The sequence below is a fragment of the Sycon ciliatum genome, chromosome 12 (assembly GCF_964019385.1).
Source record: "Sycon ciliatum chromosome 12, ocSycCili1.1, whole genome shotgun sequence".
In the NCBI taxonomy this organism is placed as follows: Eukaryota; Metazoa; Porifera; class Calcarea; order Leucosolenida; family Sycettidae; genus Sycon; species Sycon ciliatum.
This window is the reverse complement of record NC_088654.1, coordinates 18660691-18683423: the sequence shown is the minus strand read 5'-3', so window position 1 is coordinate 18683423 and position 22733 is coordinate 18660691. Positions and strand designations below refer to the sequence as shown.

The following is a 22733-nucleotide window of genomic DNA, read 5'->3' as shown; positions in this document are numbered from 1 at the left end:
GCCTAACAACACACAAGCCTGGTGGTGACATCACAGCAGATCGGGGGCTGACACACTAGTAACACAGCATAGAAAATTGTCCAAAATTTCAAGGTAGCACCTCAACTGGTTAGTGGTTATGCAAGGTACATCATCAGCATTAAGATAATATAGTTCTGCAGTTCTCCAATATAGCATGTGACAGTGGTGCATGCACACCAGGATGGCTGCTACAACTGCACATCTAGACTAGGAGTGCAGACTAGGAGTGTAGACTAGGAGTGTAGACTAGGAGTGCATGACTGACATTGACACACAGCAGTATAGCAGTGGCTTGAAGGCAGCAGGTGCAGAGAGGTGCATTATTCACAGCTGCTGCCAAGCGCAATGAGCCCCCAGTCATCGTCCAAGCCTGTAGATCGCGCGCACGCCATCTCTGCTCCCTTGACAGGCCTTGCTAGACAGTGTGGCTAAGCATTTCTATGCTAACGTCGCAGTGCTTTACTGTTGCTCTGCCTCTGGCCATTGAACTAGTGATCTAGATCGTCTCATTGGACACTGTGGAGGCAAACGGCCTCGGTGTAAAGTGTGTGCATGTGGCAGCAAGGCAATGATGGCGATGCGTTTGAGCACAGGCATGCTGATAGGCGGTGTTCACAAGCGAGCATGTACACACCGCTTGCAACTAGACGAACTGTGTATCATCAAGACTGCTGGCCTGCGCTGGTTAGAAACACACAGGGCGCAGAGCTTGGTTGGATGTGCACCTGTTCGAACTCCCTCGCGCGCGCGCGCGCGCGCGCACACACACACACACACACACACACACACACACACACACACACACACACACACACAGGCACACACACACACACACACAGGCACACACACACACACACACACACACACACACACACACACACACACACACACACACACACACACACACACACAGTCAGCCCAGAATTGGGACAGTGACTGAATCGTGTGCACTCCCACAGTCAACCCAGAATTGGGACAGTGACTGAATCGTGTGCACTCCCTCACACATAGTATTGAGAAAGTGGCCTAAACCATCGCGGTGGCTCGCGTGCGGGCGGATGACATCGGCACCTACCACGCACGCTGACATTGACTTGCCTGCACGCACACGTCCACCCACATCGCCATGACAATACACGAGCAGGCCTATTGACGACGGTGGCGACAGCAATGCAGAGCTGAGAGCTGAGGCAGATATACTGGTACATGTGGGTAGAGTGCACACATGAAAGCCGTACGTTCAAGGGCTGGCATGACGACCAGACTAGTGTAGTGCTGTGTCTCACTGCACAAGGTACTCTAGTAGTACTGGTGCGTAGGACCTTTGGGTACACACGCACACACATGATGCCGTTCATTGGTGGATGGTAACACACAGTGCGGGCAAGTGAATTCAGCCAGGAGAAATTACCAGTCCCGGAACTGCACAAGCCAGGCACTGTGAACAGTGGACTGTGCAGTGAACATTGCGTCTCCTCTACGCATGGCGCTGGATTTCATGTGCCACAACCGTACGGTGGATAGGTTGGCAGTACACTGAGCAAAGTGTTACCATCCAAGCCAGTTCTTGATGCCGGTTAGAACTCCCGGCGGTGGCGATGGTGACGATGATGAAGAGGACGATTGCTGCTGGTTAGAGTCCGCGCAGGAGCTGCTACTACTGCTACTGCCACTGTGTGCATTGGTGGGCGTGTCCACGCTGCTGTCGTAAGCGGCCGTGTGCTTATCAACACTACTGCCAATACTACTACTGCTGGTGCTGGTGCTGGTGGTGGCGTTGCTGCGTGCATTGCTGTCTCTAGCAGTGACGGGTAGGTCAATACTACTGTTGCTACCACTACCAGCAGCACCACCACGTCGTTCTTGTGTTGCCAGCCTTGCCTGCTGTGCTCGGAGCAATGCCTGCTGGTATGGTGTCAGTCCCTGTTTGCTAACGGCCGCCGTGCTGTCTGCTGTGTTCGACTTGGCTGCAGAGACTTTAACAGCGACAGGGGCAGGTGCGGACTGCGAATGCTGCTGCTGCTGGTGTTGTTGTTGTTGTTGTTGTGGTGGTGGTGATGATGCAGGTGGAGAAAGCTCTGGTTGCCGTTGCTGTGGCGAGGGAGGGCGCTGGTTTGTCTGCCGATGCTGGGGCGGTTGCTGGGGTGGTTGCCGGGGCGGTGGTGGCACCAGCGGTGGTCGTGCAACTGCAGGCGTAGCAGGCACATCACCTGGTACATTGGACGCCAGTGTATCCGCTGCAAATTTGCTGGCCGCCAGCGTATCCGCTGCTAGCTTGCCACCTGTGCTTGTGTGCGCCTGGAAATCGGGCACCTCACGCCCAGGTAATGCTCTACTGCCTGGAGCCAGTGAGCCCCGGGCAGCAGTAGCAGCAGCGTCCGCTACGATAGCTCCTGGCTGTTTCGATCCATCGGCAGCTGCACTATCACCGCTCAATGGCGGTGCTGAAGATGTGTTGGTGACACGGGGCGGCCGAGGCAGTGCCCCGGCACCAGGGCCAAACCCTGCACCGGCAAACACAGGTGGAGGTCGACTGGCTGCTACTGCTGTTCGTTTCTTTGGCCTAAGAGCTTTGGAAGGTAGCTTGCCAAGTCTCGCAGAGCTGCTGCCAATCTCTTCGTCTAACAGGGGATCTGTCATGGAGTCAAATTCAAAGTCTTCCATCTCAGTTAGTTCAGCCTCACCCAAACTGGACCGCTTCCGTTGCTGTCCACCATCCTGCTTCGCTTGCTGTACGTCCTGCTGCTTTGGTTGCTGAATGTCCTCCTGCTGCTTTGCTTGCTGTACACCGTCCTGCCGCTTTGCTTGCTGTTGTGGCATGGGCTCGTTGCTCCTCTTGGGCTTGGGCATCGGCGTCGTCGTCGTGCTGCCCACGGTGGGCAGCTTGTAGAGTTCGTCCAGAAATCCCAGCGTTGTGCCAGTGCCACCGCCACCCGGCTGCTTAAGAGTAGGCGAAGATTGGCGCGTCGCTGCGCGTTCACGGCTCAGCTTGCTGGCCATCTGTCCCAGCGACTCGGGCACACCGCTGCCAGATTCAGGCAACAGGAACGAGTCTACATCCGCGTCGACCTGCCGCATTTGTTGAACACGTTCTATACCGATGGCAGGTAGTTCTCCAGTAAATGCCCGCGTGGTGGCGTCAACAGCAGATAACGACTGCAGTGTGGGCGCGGAGCTCGGCGTCGACTCCAAGTCCAGCAGAGAATCTGAAAATGAACTGTGCCCGGTTGTTAGAGTTTCCGCACCAACTTCTGGTTTCGACGACGGGCGCTTTACAGTCGATGATGTGGACGAAGAGGAAGAAGACTCTGCACCCGCAGTAGACTTCACTGCTGGCACTGTGCTAGATTCAGAATCTTTTTCCGCTAACTCTTCATCTACACGGCCAGTGGGGGCGCTACCAGCACCGCTGCGTGCCTCGCCAATCCCTGTGGCAACGCCGTCGGGCACAACGGGATCAGACACCTCCATAGTGATACCAGCAGCTGAAGCAACAGGATCCGCAGAGCCGTCCTTCGGCTTGTCCGCTGTGGTAGTTGTAGGCACGTTTTTGTCCGCTTGTTTGCGTTTCTTGACACGACTAGACACCTCCACACTGCCACCAGCAGCTGAAGCAGCATGATCCGCAGCAGAGTCCTTCGGCTCATCCGCTGTGGTAGTTGTAGGCACGTTTTTGTCTGCTTGCTTGCTCTTCTTGACACGTTGTGGCGCGCTCGTGCTGTCAATAGCAGCCGAACCAGCAGTATCAGCAACAGCGTCCTTTGGTTTATCCACAGTAGTAGTAGCAGTTGTAGCCACCTTTTCTTTCGTCTGCTTGCTCTTCTTGACACGCTGAGGTGCATTCATGCTGTCACCAGTAGCTGCGGTAGCAGAATCAGCGGCAGAGTGCTCTGTTGTATCCGCTGCGGTGGTTGTAACCACATTCTCTTTCACCTGCTCGCTCTTTCCGACACGTTTACCAGGAACTGAACCAGCAGTATCAGCAACAGCATCCTTCTGTTTATCCACAGTAGGAGTTGTAACCACTTTTTCTTTCGTCTGCTTGCGCTTCTTGACACGCTGATGTGCATCCATGTTGTCACCAGTAGCTGACGTAGCAGTATCAACAACAGCATCCTTTGGTGTATCCGCTGTGGTAGCTGTAACCACATTTTCTTTCATCTGCTTGCGCTTCTTGACACGCTGAGGCGCATTCACGCTGTCACCAGCAGCTGAAGCAGCAGCATCAACAACAGCATCCTTTGGTTTATCTGCTGTGGTAGCTGTAACCACATTTTCGTCCGCCTGCTTGCTCTCTCTGACACGCCGTGACACATCCATACCAACAGCGTCCTTCGGTTTATCCGCTGTGGTGGTTGTAGCTGCACTTTCGGCCGTCTGCTTGCTCTCCCCGACACACTGAGACACATCCATGCTCTCACTAGCAGCAGCTGAAGCAGCTGGATCCGCAGCAGAGTCCTTCCGTTTATCCGCTTTGGTGGTTGTAGCTGCACTTTCATCCGTCTGCTTGCGCTCCCTGACATGCCCAGGTACATCCATGCTACTAGCAGCTGAGGCAGCCGTATCAGCGACAGCATTCTTCGTTGTATCCGCTGCAGGAGTTGTGATCACATCATCTTTCATCTGCTTGCGCTTCTTGACACGTTCACCAGCGGCTGAAGTAGCAGTATCCGCGACAGCATCCTTCGGTTTATCCGCCACGGTATTTAATACCACGTTTTCGTCCGCCTGCTTGCTCTCCCCAACACGGCTAGACACCTTCTTGCTCTCCCCAACACGGCTAGACACCTTCTTGCTCTCACTAGCAGCTTCAGCAGCCGGATCAGGAGAAGCGCCCTTCAGTTTATCCGCTGCGGCGGTTGCAGTCACGTCTCCGTCCACCTGCTTGCACTCCTTGACATGCCCAGGCACATCCACGCTGTCACCAGCAGCTAAGGCAGCAGAATCAACAACAGCATCCTTTGGTTTATCCGCTGTGGTAATTGAAGATACGTTTTCATCCGCCTGCTTGCTCTCTCCGACACGCTGAGACACATCCATGCTCTCACTAGCAGCAGCTGAAGCAGCTGGACCCGCAGCAGAGTCCTTCGGTTTATCCGATGTGGCAGTTGTAGGCACGTTTTCTTTCGTCTGCTTGCGCTCCCTGGCTGCCATGCCGATTGTATCTGAACGCTTGGCAAGCGGATCTGTCCAGCCGCTGGCAGAAGCTGCCGCCGCCGCCGTGGTGGTGGTGGTGGTGGTGGGGCTCTTGCTCGTCCAGAAAGCCGTGCGAGGTGGCGGCGACGGGGCTTTCTTGCCTTCCAAGCTCAGGATGGAGTCTAGTAGGCCAACGCCAGCAGCAGCTGGTGCCGGCGCTGCAGGTAGACGTGCAGCAGAGTGTGTGCTACCGGTATTGGTGCTGTGAGCAGCTGTAGAGGGACCTCTAGTGCCTGTGGCAGGACTTGGAGCAGTTGCAGGCGTGCCTACAAATGCCGGTCCCAGGCCAGACTTGCGCTGACCAGCAGTTGGGGCAGGACAGGATGACAATGACGGCGGAGTGGCAGCAACTGTTGCTGCCACACTGGCTGTGGCCGCCGCCGCAGATGATGGTGGTGTTGGGCGAGCAGCACTGCGCGATCCTCGCTGAAGACCAGGCATACGCGTGCGGGACTCCTCGCCGCTGGACTCTGTACGCATGACACCACCACCGCCGTCCATGCCGGTAACCCTGATCGCACCGGTCGCTTTGTTCACCGCTGGGACTCGCCTACGCACACCAGGCGTCGGTGGCTGCTCCTTCTGCTGCTGTCGCTGCTGCCGTTGCTGTTCTAGCCGCTGCCATTCTCGCAGCTGCTGCTGTGCAGTTGAGAAGGCTGCGGCACGGCTGGACGTGCCTGAATATGCGTTACCCTGCTGGTGTTGCTCACGCATGGATTCAATGTCTGTCGTCACGCCAACGGCGTCGGCTGTTTGCGGTAGCATGTCAGCTACCGTGGGGGATGTCGTTACTTTCGTTCGGGGTTGCACGCCATCCTTCGGCGTCATGGAGTGCCCCGGCGGTGGCGAAACGCTCAGCCCGCGGTGGTGGGGCATGCCGCCGCTGTCGCTGGCACTGCCGGCAATCGCGCTGCCACGCACCTGACCATTGTGATCGGCCGATGGGTCAGTAGTTGCTGATGCTGCTGCACAGCTAACACCGCTGCTTGTTGCCACTCCCGCTGTTGCCTTAGACCTATCGTCGACCACCGCCGGAGCTGCACCGTGATGATATGGAACGCGACGTGCGCTGGCAACGCTCGGGCGTGTGCCAGACACAGCTAGTGAGGGTATCGCTGATGATGATTTTAACACGGTCGGCAGTGACAGGATCGAATCTACGCCTGAAGGAGATCGTGTCCGCTGTTCGGCAGCGGCAGATGATAATGGTGAAGCTGCCTGCTGTGCACGCCGCAGTTCTCCATTGCCTGCAGACCTGCTGTTGGTTTCGCTGCGGCTGGACCTCGGCAGCGTTGTAGTTGTCACACCGGACATCGATAGCGGATCACGGTTGGCATGAGCTGAACGAGTTTCCTCTTCTGCACACGCGTACACACTGTCGTCGGGTTGCCAGAAAGCGCTGGGGAGAGGAGAGAAAGCAGCATGAGCAGGGCCGTTCAGCTGCTGCGTGGAATTCAGCTGATCAATGGCAGTGTGCCTTGAATGGAAATACTCAGGATAGTGAGGATGGCGATGCGATGCAGGCAGCTCGCCACCACCACCGTTGTCCCCTCCCGGCGCACATGCATTCTCATTGGTTACCTGCTTATCGGCAGGGGGATCGATACGGAATGGCGGCGAGCAGTCGACGGGTAGTTCACCGTCGGTGTAGACGGATGGAGCTTCCGCAGCTCCTTCGGAGTTTCCACAATCGTGTTGCATGATATCGGTTGCCGCTGATAGCGACTGCAACAGATCACTATCCGCGTTTCTGCTACGGAAATGCTCGGGATAGCCGTCTGGCATGCGGCCGTGGCGCGAGGTGTTGTTGTTGGTCGTCGCCGCCGACTTGTGTTTCTTAGGAACTGGAAAGGGGGAAAAGAGTGCTGCCTTGGCAGCTCGTGCTCGGAACGCATGCAGGGTGTGGCGCTTTCCCTGATGATGATGATCATCATCATCATCATGTTGCTGTTCCTGCTGCTTCTGTTGCCGCCCAGAGCCCACAGCGTCCAATGTGCCGCCCGCCAGCGCTCTCTTTAATTCCTTGTTAACAAGATTCTTCGTTTGCTCGGGCTCACTTCCCCGGAGAACTTTCAAAAGGCTCTGAATGGTGCTGGCTAATTCAGTTTCCTGCTGGGACTTGCTGGCGTCGGATAGGCTCATGCCTTCCAGGGCTTTCAGAGTCCGGAGGAACTGGCGATTAATCTGGTCATGCTGCTCCTGCACAGAATTCACAGTGCCTGGCGTGTTGGCAAGGTCGCGTACTCGGATGCGTGCTCTCCTGAGTTCCCGCGAGAGGAGTCTCGTTGCCAGCTTATTGTCGCTTCTGAAAAGGTCTCTTGAAAGACGCCTGAAGGTGTTACGTAACTCAAGCCAATCTGGCGTGTCAACCCTGGTCGTGTTGTCCATCCCGTCACCAGGCTGTGCCACCGCAGTGGCTGAATGGGCGTTAGCTACAGATACTGGACCAGCGCGGGCTTGGCTGCCTTCGCCACGACCACACTCGAGCACCAGGGACTCTGCAAGAAGATCATCGGCAGTTCCGAGTGTGGCCGGCGATGTTGCCACTGCTACTCCGACTGAACTCTGGTCTGCGTTGGCATCAGCTTGGTGTGTGATCTCACTGCCCCGCCGCTTGCTGTCCGTAACAGTGTCGTCTGCAGCACGCCACAGGTGATTGTCAGCATTTGTGACGTGTACCGATGCAGTTCTGATGATGTCATCACCTCTGCTGCAGCTGCTGCAGCCATCGTTGCCAACATCACTACCACTGCAACTGCTGATGTTTCTGCTGAGAATGCTGCTGGTCTTCTTGCTACTGCTGCTGCTGAGGTTCATGCCATTAGTGCAGTTACTACTGCCGGTAATAATCACGTTGCTGCTGCTGCTGCTAGCAATGTCACTGTTATGGCTATTGCTGCTGCTGGTGCCGTTGCTGCAGCCCACACTGTTGCCTGCACGTGATTCCTGCGGAGCAGTAGATGATAGTTGCGTACATGGATTCGTAGCAACATCACTGGACACCTGGTCAATAGACTGATTCTGCCGCTGCTGCCCTTCAACGGGTGTTGTTGCTTGTGACGCGCTCGTCTTCGTCAGATGATTGAGAAGAGTAGCTACAGAGAAAAGTCATGACCAGAGTGACACACACACACACACATGCACACACGCTCACACACACCACACACATACACACACACACACACGCATGCACACACACACACACACACACATACACACACACACACACACACACACACACACACACACACACACACACACACACATGCACACACACACACACTCATGCACACACGCACATGCACACATACATACACACACACACACACACACACACACACACACACACACACACACACACACACACATAACAGAATGTGTCAGCCCCTTGCAGTATCTCTCCCACAGTACAGTTGTGGCAGGCGAAATCCGACACTTAGGCGGACAGACAAACAGAGACAACTACAAAGGCGGACAGACAAACAGGTGGGTACAGCCATGGCCGGACCAGTTTGTCAAGATTCCAGCCCTCATGGAATGTCCAGTGTGCAAGTAACAGTGTAGTAGACGTATCAATATAGGCGATCTCTCTCATAAACTGCTATTCCTACTTGTATTCAGAGGGGATTACAGTAAAACCTGTCGAGGCGACCACTCGGATAAGGCGACCACCTGTCCTGAAAGACCACTGAAACCAGGACCAAGTGACCCTATTTCCAGTCAAATCGCCCTGGATAAGGCGATCACCTGGTAACAGAGACCACGTTTTCAAGGTCCCTTGAGCGGTGGTCGTCTTAGACAGGTTTTTACTGTACATGTAGTCCTTCACTAGCCTGACTGCTGCATGTCTCTTGCCAGCATACAGTTTGGCTAAAGAATAATCAGGCACGATTCATGGGGCTAGAGATGCAGTCCCCCAGTATGCTGGAATTGGCCTAGGGGGTAACTATTGACCCTGGAGCCGACCCGGGGCCGTACCAAAGCCTCAGGAGCCGGCTCAGGGCCTGGACAGAGAGATAGAGAGAGCAAACAAAAACTGTAAGGACGCATACGTACACTTCCACGCACACACACACACACACACACACACACACATGTGTGCACACGCATGTGCGCGCGCGCACACACACGCGCCCACACCCACCCACACTCACACATACGCACAAACATACACGCACACACACACGCACACACACACACAAACACACACAGATATCCCCCCCCCCCCCCACACACACACACTCACACACACCCTCCAAACACTCACACAGAATGACCAGCAGCAGTACAGCAGCAAAAGCTCACATGCAGAGTGGGTGGTGAGGCGGGCAGAACCCACTGGAGAGTCAGCCGCCGGGTGGACAGCCTTGCCAATGGTGACTGGGGTTGCTACAACAACACGCTGATGACATTGGTCCAGGATGGGACGACAGTTCTCCATGTTAGCATCACCTGTACAGAAAGATTAAAAAAATAAAAAATAAAAATAAACTCGAACGGTGAGCCAATTTAATTATGGTAAAAAAAGGAGAAGGACAAAATGTTACGAGTTATGACTAACTGTCCACCAACTGACTGTATATGATCTGGTTACGTTGGTGGGAGTTAGTCATAACTCGTAACATTTCGTCCTTCTCCTATTTTTACCAGACGTAAATAAATACCAGACATAGTACAGTACTGTCCGTCGCCGAAGAACTGGGGGGGGGGGGGGGGGGGGGTCAGCCTCCTTGCCGAGACCGATCTTATTTTTCATGCACTACAGTCCATGCACAGTTGAGTCACCGTGTATACATTGGTATGCCGGGCTTGGTGAAATTCCCGCCCGGTCGCTCTTCGGCGCTCCGTTCTTCGGCGCCCGGCAGTAATGTACCGCTCGTACACCCATTGGCCGTGTGAGTCAAGCTAGCGCTGTGAACTGGTGCAGCTATTGCCGTGCAAACACAGGACTGTGCACGGGTGCATGGCGCTGACTAACTACAGTCAGACCTCGCTTATCCGGATCCCTCGCCATCCGGAAGAAAACAGCTGGTTACAGATTTGCAGCATACGTGGTGCATCCAACATAACCGGTGTTCGGTTATCCGCTTCCCTCACCTGTCCAGGTATTATTCGTGGAAAACGGATGTGTGCGGTTAAGTGAGGTCTGACTGTAATGACATTGGCGGATACAGTCAACTTCGCGTATAACGACACTCGGAGGGGCATCAGAAAAGTGTCCTTATTCGCGAAGTGTCGTTATACCCGAAGTCCCATTATATGTATTCCAGTTGGATGTGACCTTGCTCTGGGCAAGGAAATTCTGTCGTTATTCGCGAATTGTCGTTATATCCGCAGTCGTTATTAGCGAAGTTGACTGTATCATCGATCATGACTGTACTGTCCACTCATGCAAAACTCAAACCCTAACTTGTTGCTATCCTGCATGCACACGTGTACAGTGGTAGATACGATGAAGACAGCAGTGCACACCATGCATTGTGGGACCCGTGGTAGATACGATGAACACAATACGGTAAAAGTCCGTAAATAAGTACGTATTTACTTTCGAATTTAGTGACCACACCCGTACTGACTTTCGGGCGGGTACTGACTTTCGGGCACGAACTAACTTTCGGACCTGACTTGTGTGTAGTGGAGAAGTTATTTTCATGTCGATGTACATGCTACGTGCTGCATGTGCGTACCGTACCGGTACTTATTTCGAGCAGTATGTTTATCGGGCTTGGCTTGACTTCAACAGACAGAGCCAAAAGAATGAAGGGGGTATTTCTTTCGGGCAGGTACTTATTTACGGACTGTTACGGTAGTGTATACCATGCATTGTGGGACCCATGCAGTTCTACAGTTTTGTTTGCTTTCTGCCGTGTTCTGTTGGCTGAGCTCCTTGCTCTGTGTTTGGTTCGGCGGAGCCACCCCTTGATTTAGGGACTAATGTCTTTGGGCTGTGTATTCAATGCTAATACATTGCCGCGTTAACCCTTTATGGACGGATTACTAGCACAGTATGCACCAGAATTACAAAATGTCAGTACAATTTTCAAATTTACCATGTCATAACTTTGGTGTCCTTCACTTGATTTTCACAATCAAGGGCTCATTGGAAAGCTCTTGACGAGAGCAACGCCAGGGTACCAATCTCCATTATCCAGCCGCCACAAATCAGGCGCGGTAACACAGCAAGGTCGTCTCCAAGCCTGATATGCAAGCAAATTCGTCCCATCAACGCCATTCCACTCTCCTTCATCGCAGAACGCTTAAATCTGTTTGAGACGATTCAAAATTCAGCCGGCTACGTCATTATCATGTGCTCAGTCGTTCAAAGAGCACACGAAAAGGGATTTTCCCCCAAAATGGCGAAATGATCGATCAAAAATTTGAATTTGCCGAGGTAAGAATACGGCGTGTGATATCTCTGGCGTCCGACATCGTAACTCTTCGGCGATTGTTTCATTGGACAGCCTGGAGTTTCCGCTACCACGTAGACCCTTCGATTGTGGAATTTGCTCAAGAAACGATGGAGTTACGAAGATTTTACCGCCTGCAGACTTTCGATCTTATTAGATCGAAACTCGTACAGTCCGTCCACAAAGGGTTAAGATTCCAGAAGTGTTCGGATGGGGAATTAAAAAGTTCGACCAGGTTGAAAAAATTACTGAAGTAGGACCATGGCAAACGGAGAAGCTGAGTCCCAAAAACCCAGATTTATAAATATTTAAAAAATGGGTTTTGAGCCTTGATTCGGCCAGAATCAGACTTTCAAACTCAGCGGGACTACTGTAAAAGCAGAAATTTTCGGTGGTGTTTTATTTTCGGTAACTTCGGTGCCGACAATTTTACCGAAAATAAAACGCACCGAATATTTCGGTACTGGTACCAGTACACTTTGATACCCGGAAAGCGGGTTTACCGAAAATTCCCCTCCACCGAACCGCCGGTTTTGGAGAATACCGAAAAAAATTACACCACCGAAAATTTCTGCTATTACAGTATTCAAGATGAACTGTAACAGCAGTCCTGGCCAGAGTACCACTCCAACCTCATGAATACAATAGTGCCTTGGGCTATCGCCACACACACGCACACACACGCACATACACGCACACACATGCACACACACACACGCACACACACACACGCACACACACACACACCTTGACCTTGATCTTGCCCATTGCGTACGCAATGATAGCGAAAGTCGGAAAGTTCAAGTGAGAACACGAGCGCAAAACTTGGCATGTCGTTTCAGGTCTCCTGGTCGACGAAACGGGCGTCCACAGACACATAGAAGAGGATCAGGAGCGGGCCGTGGCGGTGGAGTGCTACTCGCAACTCGTCTCCAGCCGGGACGATCTCGGCAACTCTCAAGCCAGGTGGTCACGCCGAGGTCCGCCAGGTCAGTCGACACCACATCTCGCCACCTCTTCTTCGGGCCGTGACGAGGACGGGGGGCAGGCAGCTCGCCGAACAGCAATTGCTTCGGTGCGCGCGAGTCGTCCATCCTACCGACGTGACCCAGCCAACGAAGCCGGTGGCGACGCACGCACACACACACGCACACACACACACACACACACACACACACACACACACACACACACACACACACTACTTTGCGCACTTGAGCACAGCACTCCGTTATTCACGAGGACCGATTTCTCTGGCCAGACCTGTATGTTCCGGGCACTTTGTGCCGAGGTTTTCACTCCGCTGCGTTTTCTCGCACGTGTTTTCTCGCTTGAACCTAGCTGGACTCACCGGGAACAACGAGCATGATGGGCTTGTCGCGGCTGGCAATACAGTCTCGGTGAACCGCTCTGCGCTTGCCAGGGGGCACCGCGCTCACCACGTGAAACGTGTCCCGGCAATTCTGCTCGCAAGGAAGAGAAAACCGCAAAGTGTACAAAGATGTCGAACACAGGTCACTAACACTTGTCCCGGCAATTCTGCCCGTGAGCAGGAAAAGAAAACGGCAACGTGCACAAAGACATAGAACAAAAACACTGGGAAAAAGGACACACTTCAGACTCTTCAACATCCTCTTGAAAGTGTTTTACTAGTCATGGTTCTAGCCAGGTCAAAATTGTAGGAGGGGGCATGGGAAACAGTTACCCCGTATCCCATTTTTTCCACTGCCCGATATTGTCTTGCCATGCTAAATGCAACGCATGGGGCGAATCCCCGACTTCGCCCCAGACAAACGTGCCTTTGTGAACCATCTAACAAGTAATAGTGACTTTCGACTGCATTTTCGTTGAATTGCATGAAAAACACGAACATCGGAAAATGAGTAAAGGCTGAGGAATTGATCGTCAATTTATAGCCGGGTCTACGGCGCACAGGTTTTGGAAGTGGTGCTTCTGATCAGTGAACCTGTCGCAGGCGCACACGCACCCTCTCACACATACCCCACCCACACACACAAACACATGTGCGCATGCACATACGTGTGCACACATGCAGACACACACACACACACACACACACACACGTAAGCGCGCACACACACACACACACACGCATACACACGTGCACACACACATGGACACACATACACACGCACACTGGGCCGATCGGCCGACTTACACTCAGATACTCTGGCAGGGGTCCAGTGATCGTGGCCAAATCCACCCGATCCACATCAGCAGCGTTTGAAGGTACATCGGTCCGACCAATTGCTTTTTCACTGGGCAACAAAAGGTACACAAAAGAGACATTGTGTGGTGCCGAAGTTTGTGTGGTGTTTGTGTGGTGTTTGTGTGGTGCCGAAGTTTTTTTTCATTGCAAAAAAGAGACAGTTGGAAAAAGGTGAGTAAAGAGTGAAGAGCAGAGCTGGAAACAGAGTGACCGAGGGAGAGAATAAACTGCATCCCTCTGCATGTAGTACAGTTGTGCTGTGTGAAATCAGACCCCGAGTGCACATTTGGCACCTTCAACTAGCACGGCCCTTGTCGCCCTGGAAGTGGCACGAATGCCGCTGGACGTACACATGTACAAATACAATGATGTAATCGGAACTGGTCCAGGGCGCCAGCTTTGCAATTCAGGTCGGTCGCAAACATTAGGCAGTTTACAGTTACGGCAGAAAAGGACTTGGTTGCCATTGCTGTGTGAGTGTTGTAAAACACAAAAAAGCGTACCTGCAACTCTTCGACACAAGTACAGCATTCACACCATGTTGACGAGCTATCAACAACAGTTCCCCGAGCGCTGCGGTGTCCTGTGAGAGAGGAGCATACACGTACACACACACGCATGGACACACACACAAGCATGGACACACACACACATGCATGGACACACACACATGCATGGACACATGCATGGACACACACACACACACACACACACACACACACACACACACACACACACACACACACACACACACAACACAACACACACACACGCACACATCATGCACAAACAATAGCGAGAGTTTCCAGATTGCCTAGAGTGCTCAACACCACAAGGATGGAGCATTACCACAAAGGGCAGAAGAGAACAGAGACAGCCGGCTAGGTCATTGTTGTAACGCTGCGTTTCATGCACATAGCAAAGCTAGGGCAATCCACAGACAACTGAAAACATGTACATCATCTGGGTCCAACTTTATATCCCGGCAGGTAGCAAAAGCAAAGCAAAGCGCAAAGGTAGCAAAGCGTGCAAAGGTAGCAGAGCGCGACACTAGTGTGACACTTCAAGTTAGTGAGACATGGTGCGGATGGTGTCAGTTTTGTTACATGGGAGGTGAAAAGAGGGAGAGAAGGAGAGAAGGAGAGGTGTGACAGTCAAGTAGTTACAGTGACGGTAGGCAGGCAGGCTCTGGGCCTGCAATATTAGCAGTCTTACAGTAGTTACAGGAACAACTAGGCATGCAACAAGGCATGTGACCAAGGGGTAAGGCCATCACCAACTAGGCGCTATAGACATGTAACAAGTATGTGACCAAGTCATGTGACTATGGGGCAAGGGCATCACCAACAAATGTAGCAAGTCATGTGACCAAGGGCCGGGCCGGCCAAGGGCATCAACAACTAGGCATCAGTGGCGGGTTTAGGGGGGGGGGGGGGGGGGGGGGGCGCGCAGGGGCGCGCCCCCCACCCCCTCTCAAAAGTTTCGACCTTGGTTTCGAAAATAAAAGGCAGGGCTAGCTAGGCTCGGGGCGCGCGGCTCGAAACGATCGTCCAAAAGCGGTTGCACGGTAGATCTACGGTGCCCGAGCTGGTGTTGATTGTACACCCTACAGGCTACAGCGTACAGTGAGCATGCACAGCTACAGAAACACAGAGGGTGACCTGACTGTGTACACTGTACTGTTGTACAGTGTGATCCCTGCGGGGATCCCGGGACGCGCTCGACGCGTCTTCAACGTACAAACATCGAAGAAAAGTCTTCGAGTCAACCAAAACACGATTCGAATGCCGAGGGCTCAGGCGATCATCCTTGTTCGAATCGTGTTTTGGTTGACTCGAAGACTTTTCTTCGATGTCTCAGCGACATCCCAAAAGGCCAAGCTCTAGCCAGCAGAGCCTGGATGGTTTTTTTGCAAAGCGTTCCTGTGGCGGCGCAACTCTTGCTGCCGCTCCAACAGGAAACAGTGGGAGTGATGAAGTTCAAGCCGCTGTTATTCCAGTTGAACTTTCGGAGCGGACTGACAGTCACACTCCGCCGGACGTGGAAGCACCTGTTATCAGCGAGCAGCCAGAACATGATGAAGAACAGCGCACAGTGACAAGTGGACATAGTACCGCTGCCTATGTAAAGAATGCTTTGAGCGGTGAGAAATCGTTGGACTCGCAAAAATTGCTTCGCTCACATTATAACGTCAAATTAGAAGTAACAGTTTGCAATCAGGGGCGTCGGACACGCTACGGTCACTACGGACGGTATTGACCGTACCACTATTTGTCCCGGGCATGGTAGCTCTACCCTGGGAATTAATAAAAGGCACTGATTTGTGCTCTAAATTTTGAAAATTTTCAGAGGAGCCACCAACTCCACGAGTAAATTGTACTTCAGGTGGTTGACCGTACCACACTAAAATACCTTCCGACGCCCCTGACGATGATTATGTACAATGTTGCTGCGTGTACAGAAATACTGCTCGTGGTGTGTGAGATTTACGGCTCCTTGACATCGGTTTTAAAAATGGCTGACCTGGGGCAGTAGCATGATGTCATCTACCCCCCCCCCCCCCCCATATCCCGGCCGCAACCCCCCCCCCCCCCCCTCAGCAAAATCCTGGACACGCCACTGGGCATGTAACAAGTCATGTCACCAAGGGCCAAGGGCATCAACAAGGCATGTAACAAGTCATGTGACCAAGGGGCAAGGGCATCAACAACTAGGCATGTAGCAGGTCATGTGACCAAGGGGCAAGGGCGTTTCCTGCATCGGCTGCACTGCTACTACCGTAAAGTACCGCCAGAGCGCCCAACCATCTCGTCCTTTTGTGGTCGTATTGTGGAGGTGGTCTGTTGTCTGTAGGTCATACGACACGAACCTGGTACACATTTTCCACATATTGCAGTCAATCCGTACCTTCAAGCGGACACAAGTTCCACACAAAAACCTGCCAAGTGTGCCCTTATAAACTAAGGTTCTCACACCGTACAAACCTCGTTGCACTCTGCCATACGATGTTCTTCCCTTGGCTGTAAAATCAAGGTGGGGCGCTCTCGCGAGACGGAGCGCTCTGGCGGTACTTTACGGTACTTACTGTAACGTTGTGGCAGGGGAGAAGAAAGGAGAAACTAGTTGCGGGATCCGGCTTGACAGATGACGAGATTTCCGCTGCTGGCGCCACTGATGGTGTTGCTACTGCTGCTGGCATTGCTGCTGCTGCTGCTGCTGCTGCTGCTGCTGCCGGCGATGCTACTCCTAGTGGTGGTGGTGGTGGTGGTGTGTTGCTGAAGCAAACAAGTGGAAGACAAACAACCATTAAAGATGAAAAGTAAATAAAAAATGAAAATTGTCGAGTCCGTTCCCGAGGGAACCCAGGACGGTCGTCGCTAACACCCGGTAATCCAGCAACAGATGCAGACAGACAGACAGACAGACAGACACACATACACACACACACACACACACACACACACACACACACACACCATTGGACCATTGGACGCCCATCGCCGGAGGCGATGATAGCGATGCTACAGCAGAAGCCATAGCAACTTGTGCTGGGATTGCACCATTCAACAGCTTGCAAGGCTGAAGAATTGACCGCCACTATTCAGCCTGGTCTACACCACACAGCTATGAAGTGGCTTTTTCTGGCCAGTGAATCCCTACTTTTTGGTCTTTTTTATTTTTTTCCCGCACACACATCACACCACATACTCCGGCATGCACTGGCTGTTGGTAACCACCCAGGAGAATGAAAGAAAAGTCAGGAAGAGTCTGAGAAAGAGAAGAAAGACGTGTGTGACCAGAATCGTCGGGAATCGAACCCGCAACCTATCGATTGGAAATCACTGCACATACCACTGCACCATATGGGACACACACACACACACACACACACACACAGAAATACTGGAATACCTGACTTACTCGGCTATTCGACTTAAACCAGCCAAGGTTGTAGCATAGGCTGGATCAACTTCCATCAGGACCGTCTGCACAGACACCATCAGATGTAAACATTGACAAACAGAGAACAGGCGAGACCATCAGCAGAGCAGTGGAGGCAACAACAACAATACCACCAACAACGGTAACAAGAAAGTAAGCAGCAGCACTCGGCCCTTGACAATTCAGCGTCCACTTCAGCGCAAAGGCGGCGGTGGTGAAGTGGACCAGCAATGCTAGCCTTGACTAATCACACAGCATAGGGCTGCGCTCCCGAAAGCAAAAAGACAACAATACCACCAGCAATGCTAGCCTTGACTAATCACACAGCATAGAGCTGCACTCCCGAAAAAAGGAAAGAAAAAAAGAAATACGAAGCACAAAGACAATGCGCTCGACACGAGAAAAAAACCCAAAACATGGAGACTTAGGGCGCGTTTGGTTGGTACGACCTAGAACATAATTCACCAGAACAGCGCGTTTGGTTGGGACTGCACCTGTTCTGGGTCGGCCAGAACATGTTCTGCTTGCTCCGGCCTCGAGGCCTCGAGGCCGGAGCAGACCGAGCAGTTTCACTTTTTCACAGTGAAACCTGGCGGGAACATCGATGTTGGTCCCAAATGATCACGTGCATACGCTTTTGGGTTCGGACTTGCCGTACCGTACAAAGTCACGTTAAGTGACCATGGTGACCCATACACATTTTGACGAATGCACCACGTTTGGCACATTTTTCACAAAAAAATGTGCTCAGTTTCTGGAGTACCGTTTGGTTGGCATGAGGCTGCTCCATGTGCACCAGCTGTTCAATCTTGTTCTAGATCGTACCAACCAAACGCACCCTGACACCAATACCACCAGCAGTTGTAGCGCATGACATTTGAAGATGACTACGGAAACACAACTAGACATGACGAACTCAAGACGAAGACTGCTTTTTACACCACAGCAACACGCGCATGCACCAACATAACGTACACACGACGTACACAAAATAACGTACTATATACGGTATAATAAGTATATCGATGTACGGTACATACGGTATGATACAGTAGAAAGTCAGTCTACTACACAACCACTCGGGTAAGGAGACCACCTGTCCTAGAAGACCACCTGTCCTAGAAGACCACCTGTCCTAGAAGACCACCTGTCCTAGAAGACCACCTGTCCTAGAAGACCACTGAAATCAGGAACAAGGGATGCTATTTCCCGTCAAATGACCCTGGATAAGGAGACCACCTGGTAACGGAGACCACCTGGTAACGGAGACCACATTTTGAAGGTCCCTTGAGCGGTCGTCTTAGACAGGTTTCACTGTACATACCTGGTGGTGATCCGGCGTGGCAGGTAGATTTGTTTCCTGCAAAAGCCTCTCCATGTCGCCTTGCGGTATAGGGTAGAGTTGATCGGGACATTCTTCCAACAGAGTACGCAGTAATGGTCGAAGGTCACCGGGGATTGTCACGTCGGGCCTGAGAAACACCAGCAGAAAATAATCACACGTGTTCACGCATTACCCACCAGCACACACCTGGTTTATACAATGTTTTCCGGCGTATTCCCAAGGTGTCATGTCTCTCAAAAATTTGAAATACTTCTGTCAATTATGAAACAATTGGCCGCTCCATTTGCCCAAATGCATGGAAAAGAAATCTTTTTTTTCTGTTCTTAAATGTTCAACGGCCAGCAGCACTGAGCAGCTCAGGGTTTGCTTACTTGGCTAGAGTATCCGACACAAACACCTTGCATGACTGGTCTTGCAGCTGACGGTTATGCTGAGAGAGCACTGCCATACATGGCATGCTACCCAGGACTACGTCACCGCTGACATGAAGGTCGGAGAAATCAAAACATAGCTCCCTGGACAGAAGCACACACACACACACACGCACACACACACACGCACACACACACACACACACACACACACACACACACACACGCAAACACACACGCACACACACATACGCACATTAGAATTCGCAGAAAGCATTACAAAATGCAACGCCAGCAAACAGTGCATAACATTCTACCTGTGGTAAATAACAAATCCAACATGCTGGGTATGAACCAGGGAGTTATAGTGTCTAGGGAGATGACACAGAAAACTGGAATGTGACACGACGTGGGATTCCCGCTCCCGGGCTGCCCATTCCAGCTGATCTTGGGGCAAGACCGATTTATCCAGCGCTTGCATATGCCATTCCAAGTCTGGGCCACGTTTGGAATAAGCTGCAGGTCAAGGCCATGATCGCGAGCTGTAGAGGCGATGGATGACGTTGAACGCCCAAACCCAGGTTTGAAACACACAACTACTATGGTCGTGTGGCATATCCCTTAGGCCTAGTTGCCCGACTTTCCGATGCAACCATAAAGAACTAATGGAGTCACTGGAAAATCCCACAACATGGCCCTTTGGCACCTTTAAAAAAACTCTTCAAAATCGGCATGGAAGTGATACCAGCAAAGGAACAAATAACATCATTTTATAAAGCTTTCTAGGTGGTCAGAGCAGAGCCAAAGTAACACCAAAGAGAGCACGACTGGTACCAGCTACAGCGCTATCTACCTGTTAATGATAGCATGTTACTAAGCCGACGCCTGAACAGTGTGTGTGTGTGTGTGTGTGTGTGTTTGTTGGTGTGTGTGTGTGTGTGTTTGTTGGTGTGTGTGTGTGTGGTGTGTGTGTGTGTGTGTGTACGTGTGTGTGTACGTGTGTGTTTGTCGTTTTATGCCGATGTACTCCGTGTGGTGTAGACCAGGTGTGCATTGGTGGTCGATTCACATGGCTTCGCCAGTTGTGTGGATTAGACAGTTATCTGGCGCAAGTCTTGATCTGTCTCATTCAGATCTTGTTCGCTATCGTTGCTATAAAAGAAAATCTGTGGGTGCATATCCAGTGCATTTGCAGATTTCCGTGCTTCTCTTGCGACGGGCGTATACATGGTAGATGGTACGTGTGTGTGTGTGTGTGTGTGTATGTGTGTGTGTGTGTGTGTGTGTGTGTGTGTGTGTGTGTGTGTGTGTGTGTGTGTGTGGTACATGGCGTGTGTGTGCCTGTGTGTGTTTGTGTGTGTGTGTGTGTGTGTGTGTGTGTGTGTGTGTGTGTGTGTGTGTGTGTGTGTGTGTGTGTGTCACGGTGTGTTTGTTGGTGTGTGTGCGTGTGTGTGCGTGTGGAAATTGCAATGACTATGTGCTGTGCAATAGAATCACGCTTTTAGAAGTACACGGTAGAGCGCTTACTGTTGTGCACGAACTGCAGCATAATCCACGTATCGACGTAGCGTTAGAGAGTCTTCCTCCTCGCATGCTTGTACGCCCGGCGATGTCGATGACGAGGCGCACAGCCTACGTCCAATAGCCACGACCGAGGAAGAGGCCGACGCCCCGCAACGCGGCTGCACGCGCACATACGTAACCAGCAATCTGCTCGTCATGTTATAGCACTGAACAGGAGAACTAAACAATTATGTCTCTGTGATCTGAGCTGCGTCGCGAGGCTTTGCTGTGAATCTGCCCGGACAGTATGAGCTGCCCAAACAGGCAGCGTTCATACAGAGCTGCCCTGGAATCACGAAAGGGTCAATGGGTAGATCCGACTACCTTCAGGACTTCCCAATTGGCAAAGTAAACAGAAGCATAATTATTTCGTCTGAAATCTTTCTTGCTGCTTCCAATTGTTGCACAAGCATCATGATCAATCATGATGAGCTCACATACACTACAGTGGTACGATCACGAAGGTCATCATTATTTTTGAAAAGGGCACGTGCCGGTGAAAATAATTTTGCGGGATATCCATAGATCATGAAATAATTTTCTGAAAAGTTCTTGACGCCATTTTGGTTTCCATGCTTACATATACATGCGACAAGATCCCAAGAAAGTATTTTTTGCGGCAACAAACAATAACTCCAATATGAATAATGCAGCACTTAAAGGGGAAGTTAAGGCAAAAATTAAAATTTCACCAGTTGTAGTCTTCGGGGTGCTGAGTCGAATGGTCTTGGTCCGAGAAAGCTGAGACGCTCCCTTCCTACTTGAATCCCAATCGAACTCGCGCACTTCCACCGAAACTGGGTGACTGCGCCCTACGAGATGGGGATTTGTATGCAAAATGTCACTAAAAGCGCCATTTCGTTCTTATAAAAGCACGGATGACCGCGATTGGCCCATATGTTGTAGTCTTTTGGACGCTGAGTCGACTGGTTTTGGTCCGAAAAGGCTGCGATGCAGCGTTCCTTCTTTATTCCCAATCGAACATGGTTGAACAAGCGGTCACGTGCTCCTGGGTGCCAAAATCACCTGGTCACCACGCCAGCAGGCGACAACTTTCACACCAAGGTTCAACTCGAGTGACAGGACTGCACCCAAAAAAGGTCAAAACAGGCTGTAAGTTGTACCCTGCAGGCACGGTGACCAGGTGACTGGTGTACGCAGGAGCACGTGACCGCTTGTTCAACCATGTTCGATTGGGAATTAGGGGCGAACGCTGCATCGCAGCCTTTTCGGACCAAAACCAGTCGACTCAGCGTCCAAAAGACTACAACATATGGGCCAATCGCGGTCATCCGTGCTTTTATAAGAACGAAATGGCGCTTTTAGTGACATTTTGCATACAAATCCCCATCTAGTAGGGCGCAGTCACCCAGTTTCGGTGGAAGTGCGCGAGTTCGATTGGGATTCAAGTAGGAAGGGAGCGTCTCAGCTTTCTCGGACCAAGACCATTCGACTCAGCACCCCGAAGACTACAACTGGTGAAATTTTAATTTTTGCCTTAACTTCCCCTTTAAAGTCTTTGTACATGTCTGACACAATCATTGTGATACCAAGACTGCAAGAGTACATAACAGGGCTAGGGTGTCGTCAAATATTTGACGACTCCCTGGCCTGGTACATAACCCATGTATAGATGCTGTACTCTCGTCACACCAAGA

General features: G+C 51.8%; 1 protein-coding gene across 1 annotated transcript; it reads right to left on the bottom strand.

Moving 5' to 3' along the window:
• Window positions 1-71: 71 nt before the first annotated feature.
• LOC135828785 (mucin-19-like) lies at window positions 72-21427 on the bottom strand. Its single transcript, XM_065341217.1, has 10 exons — window positions 21040-21427; window positions 19513-19656; window positions 19121-19268; window positions 17776-17840; window positions 16940-17129; window positions 14358-14437; window positions 13804-13903; window positions 12976-13087; window positions 9523-9669; window positions 72-8312 (listed from the first exon to the last, which is right to left on the bottom strand). Exons 1-10 carry the CDS (start codon window positions 21231-21233, stop codon window positions 1570-1572), a joined length of 7923 nt encoding a protein of 2640 aa, XP_065197289.1. The 5' UTR covers window positions 21234-21427; the 3' UTR covers window positions 72-1569.
• Between the last annotated feature and the right edge of the window lie 1306 nt (window positions 21428-22733).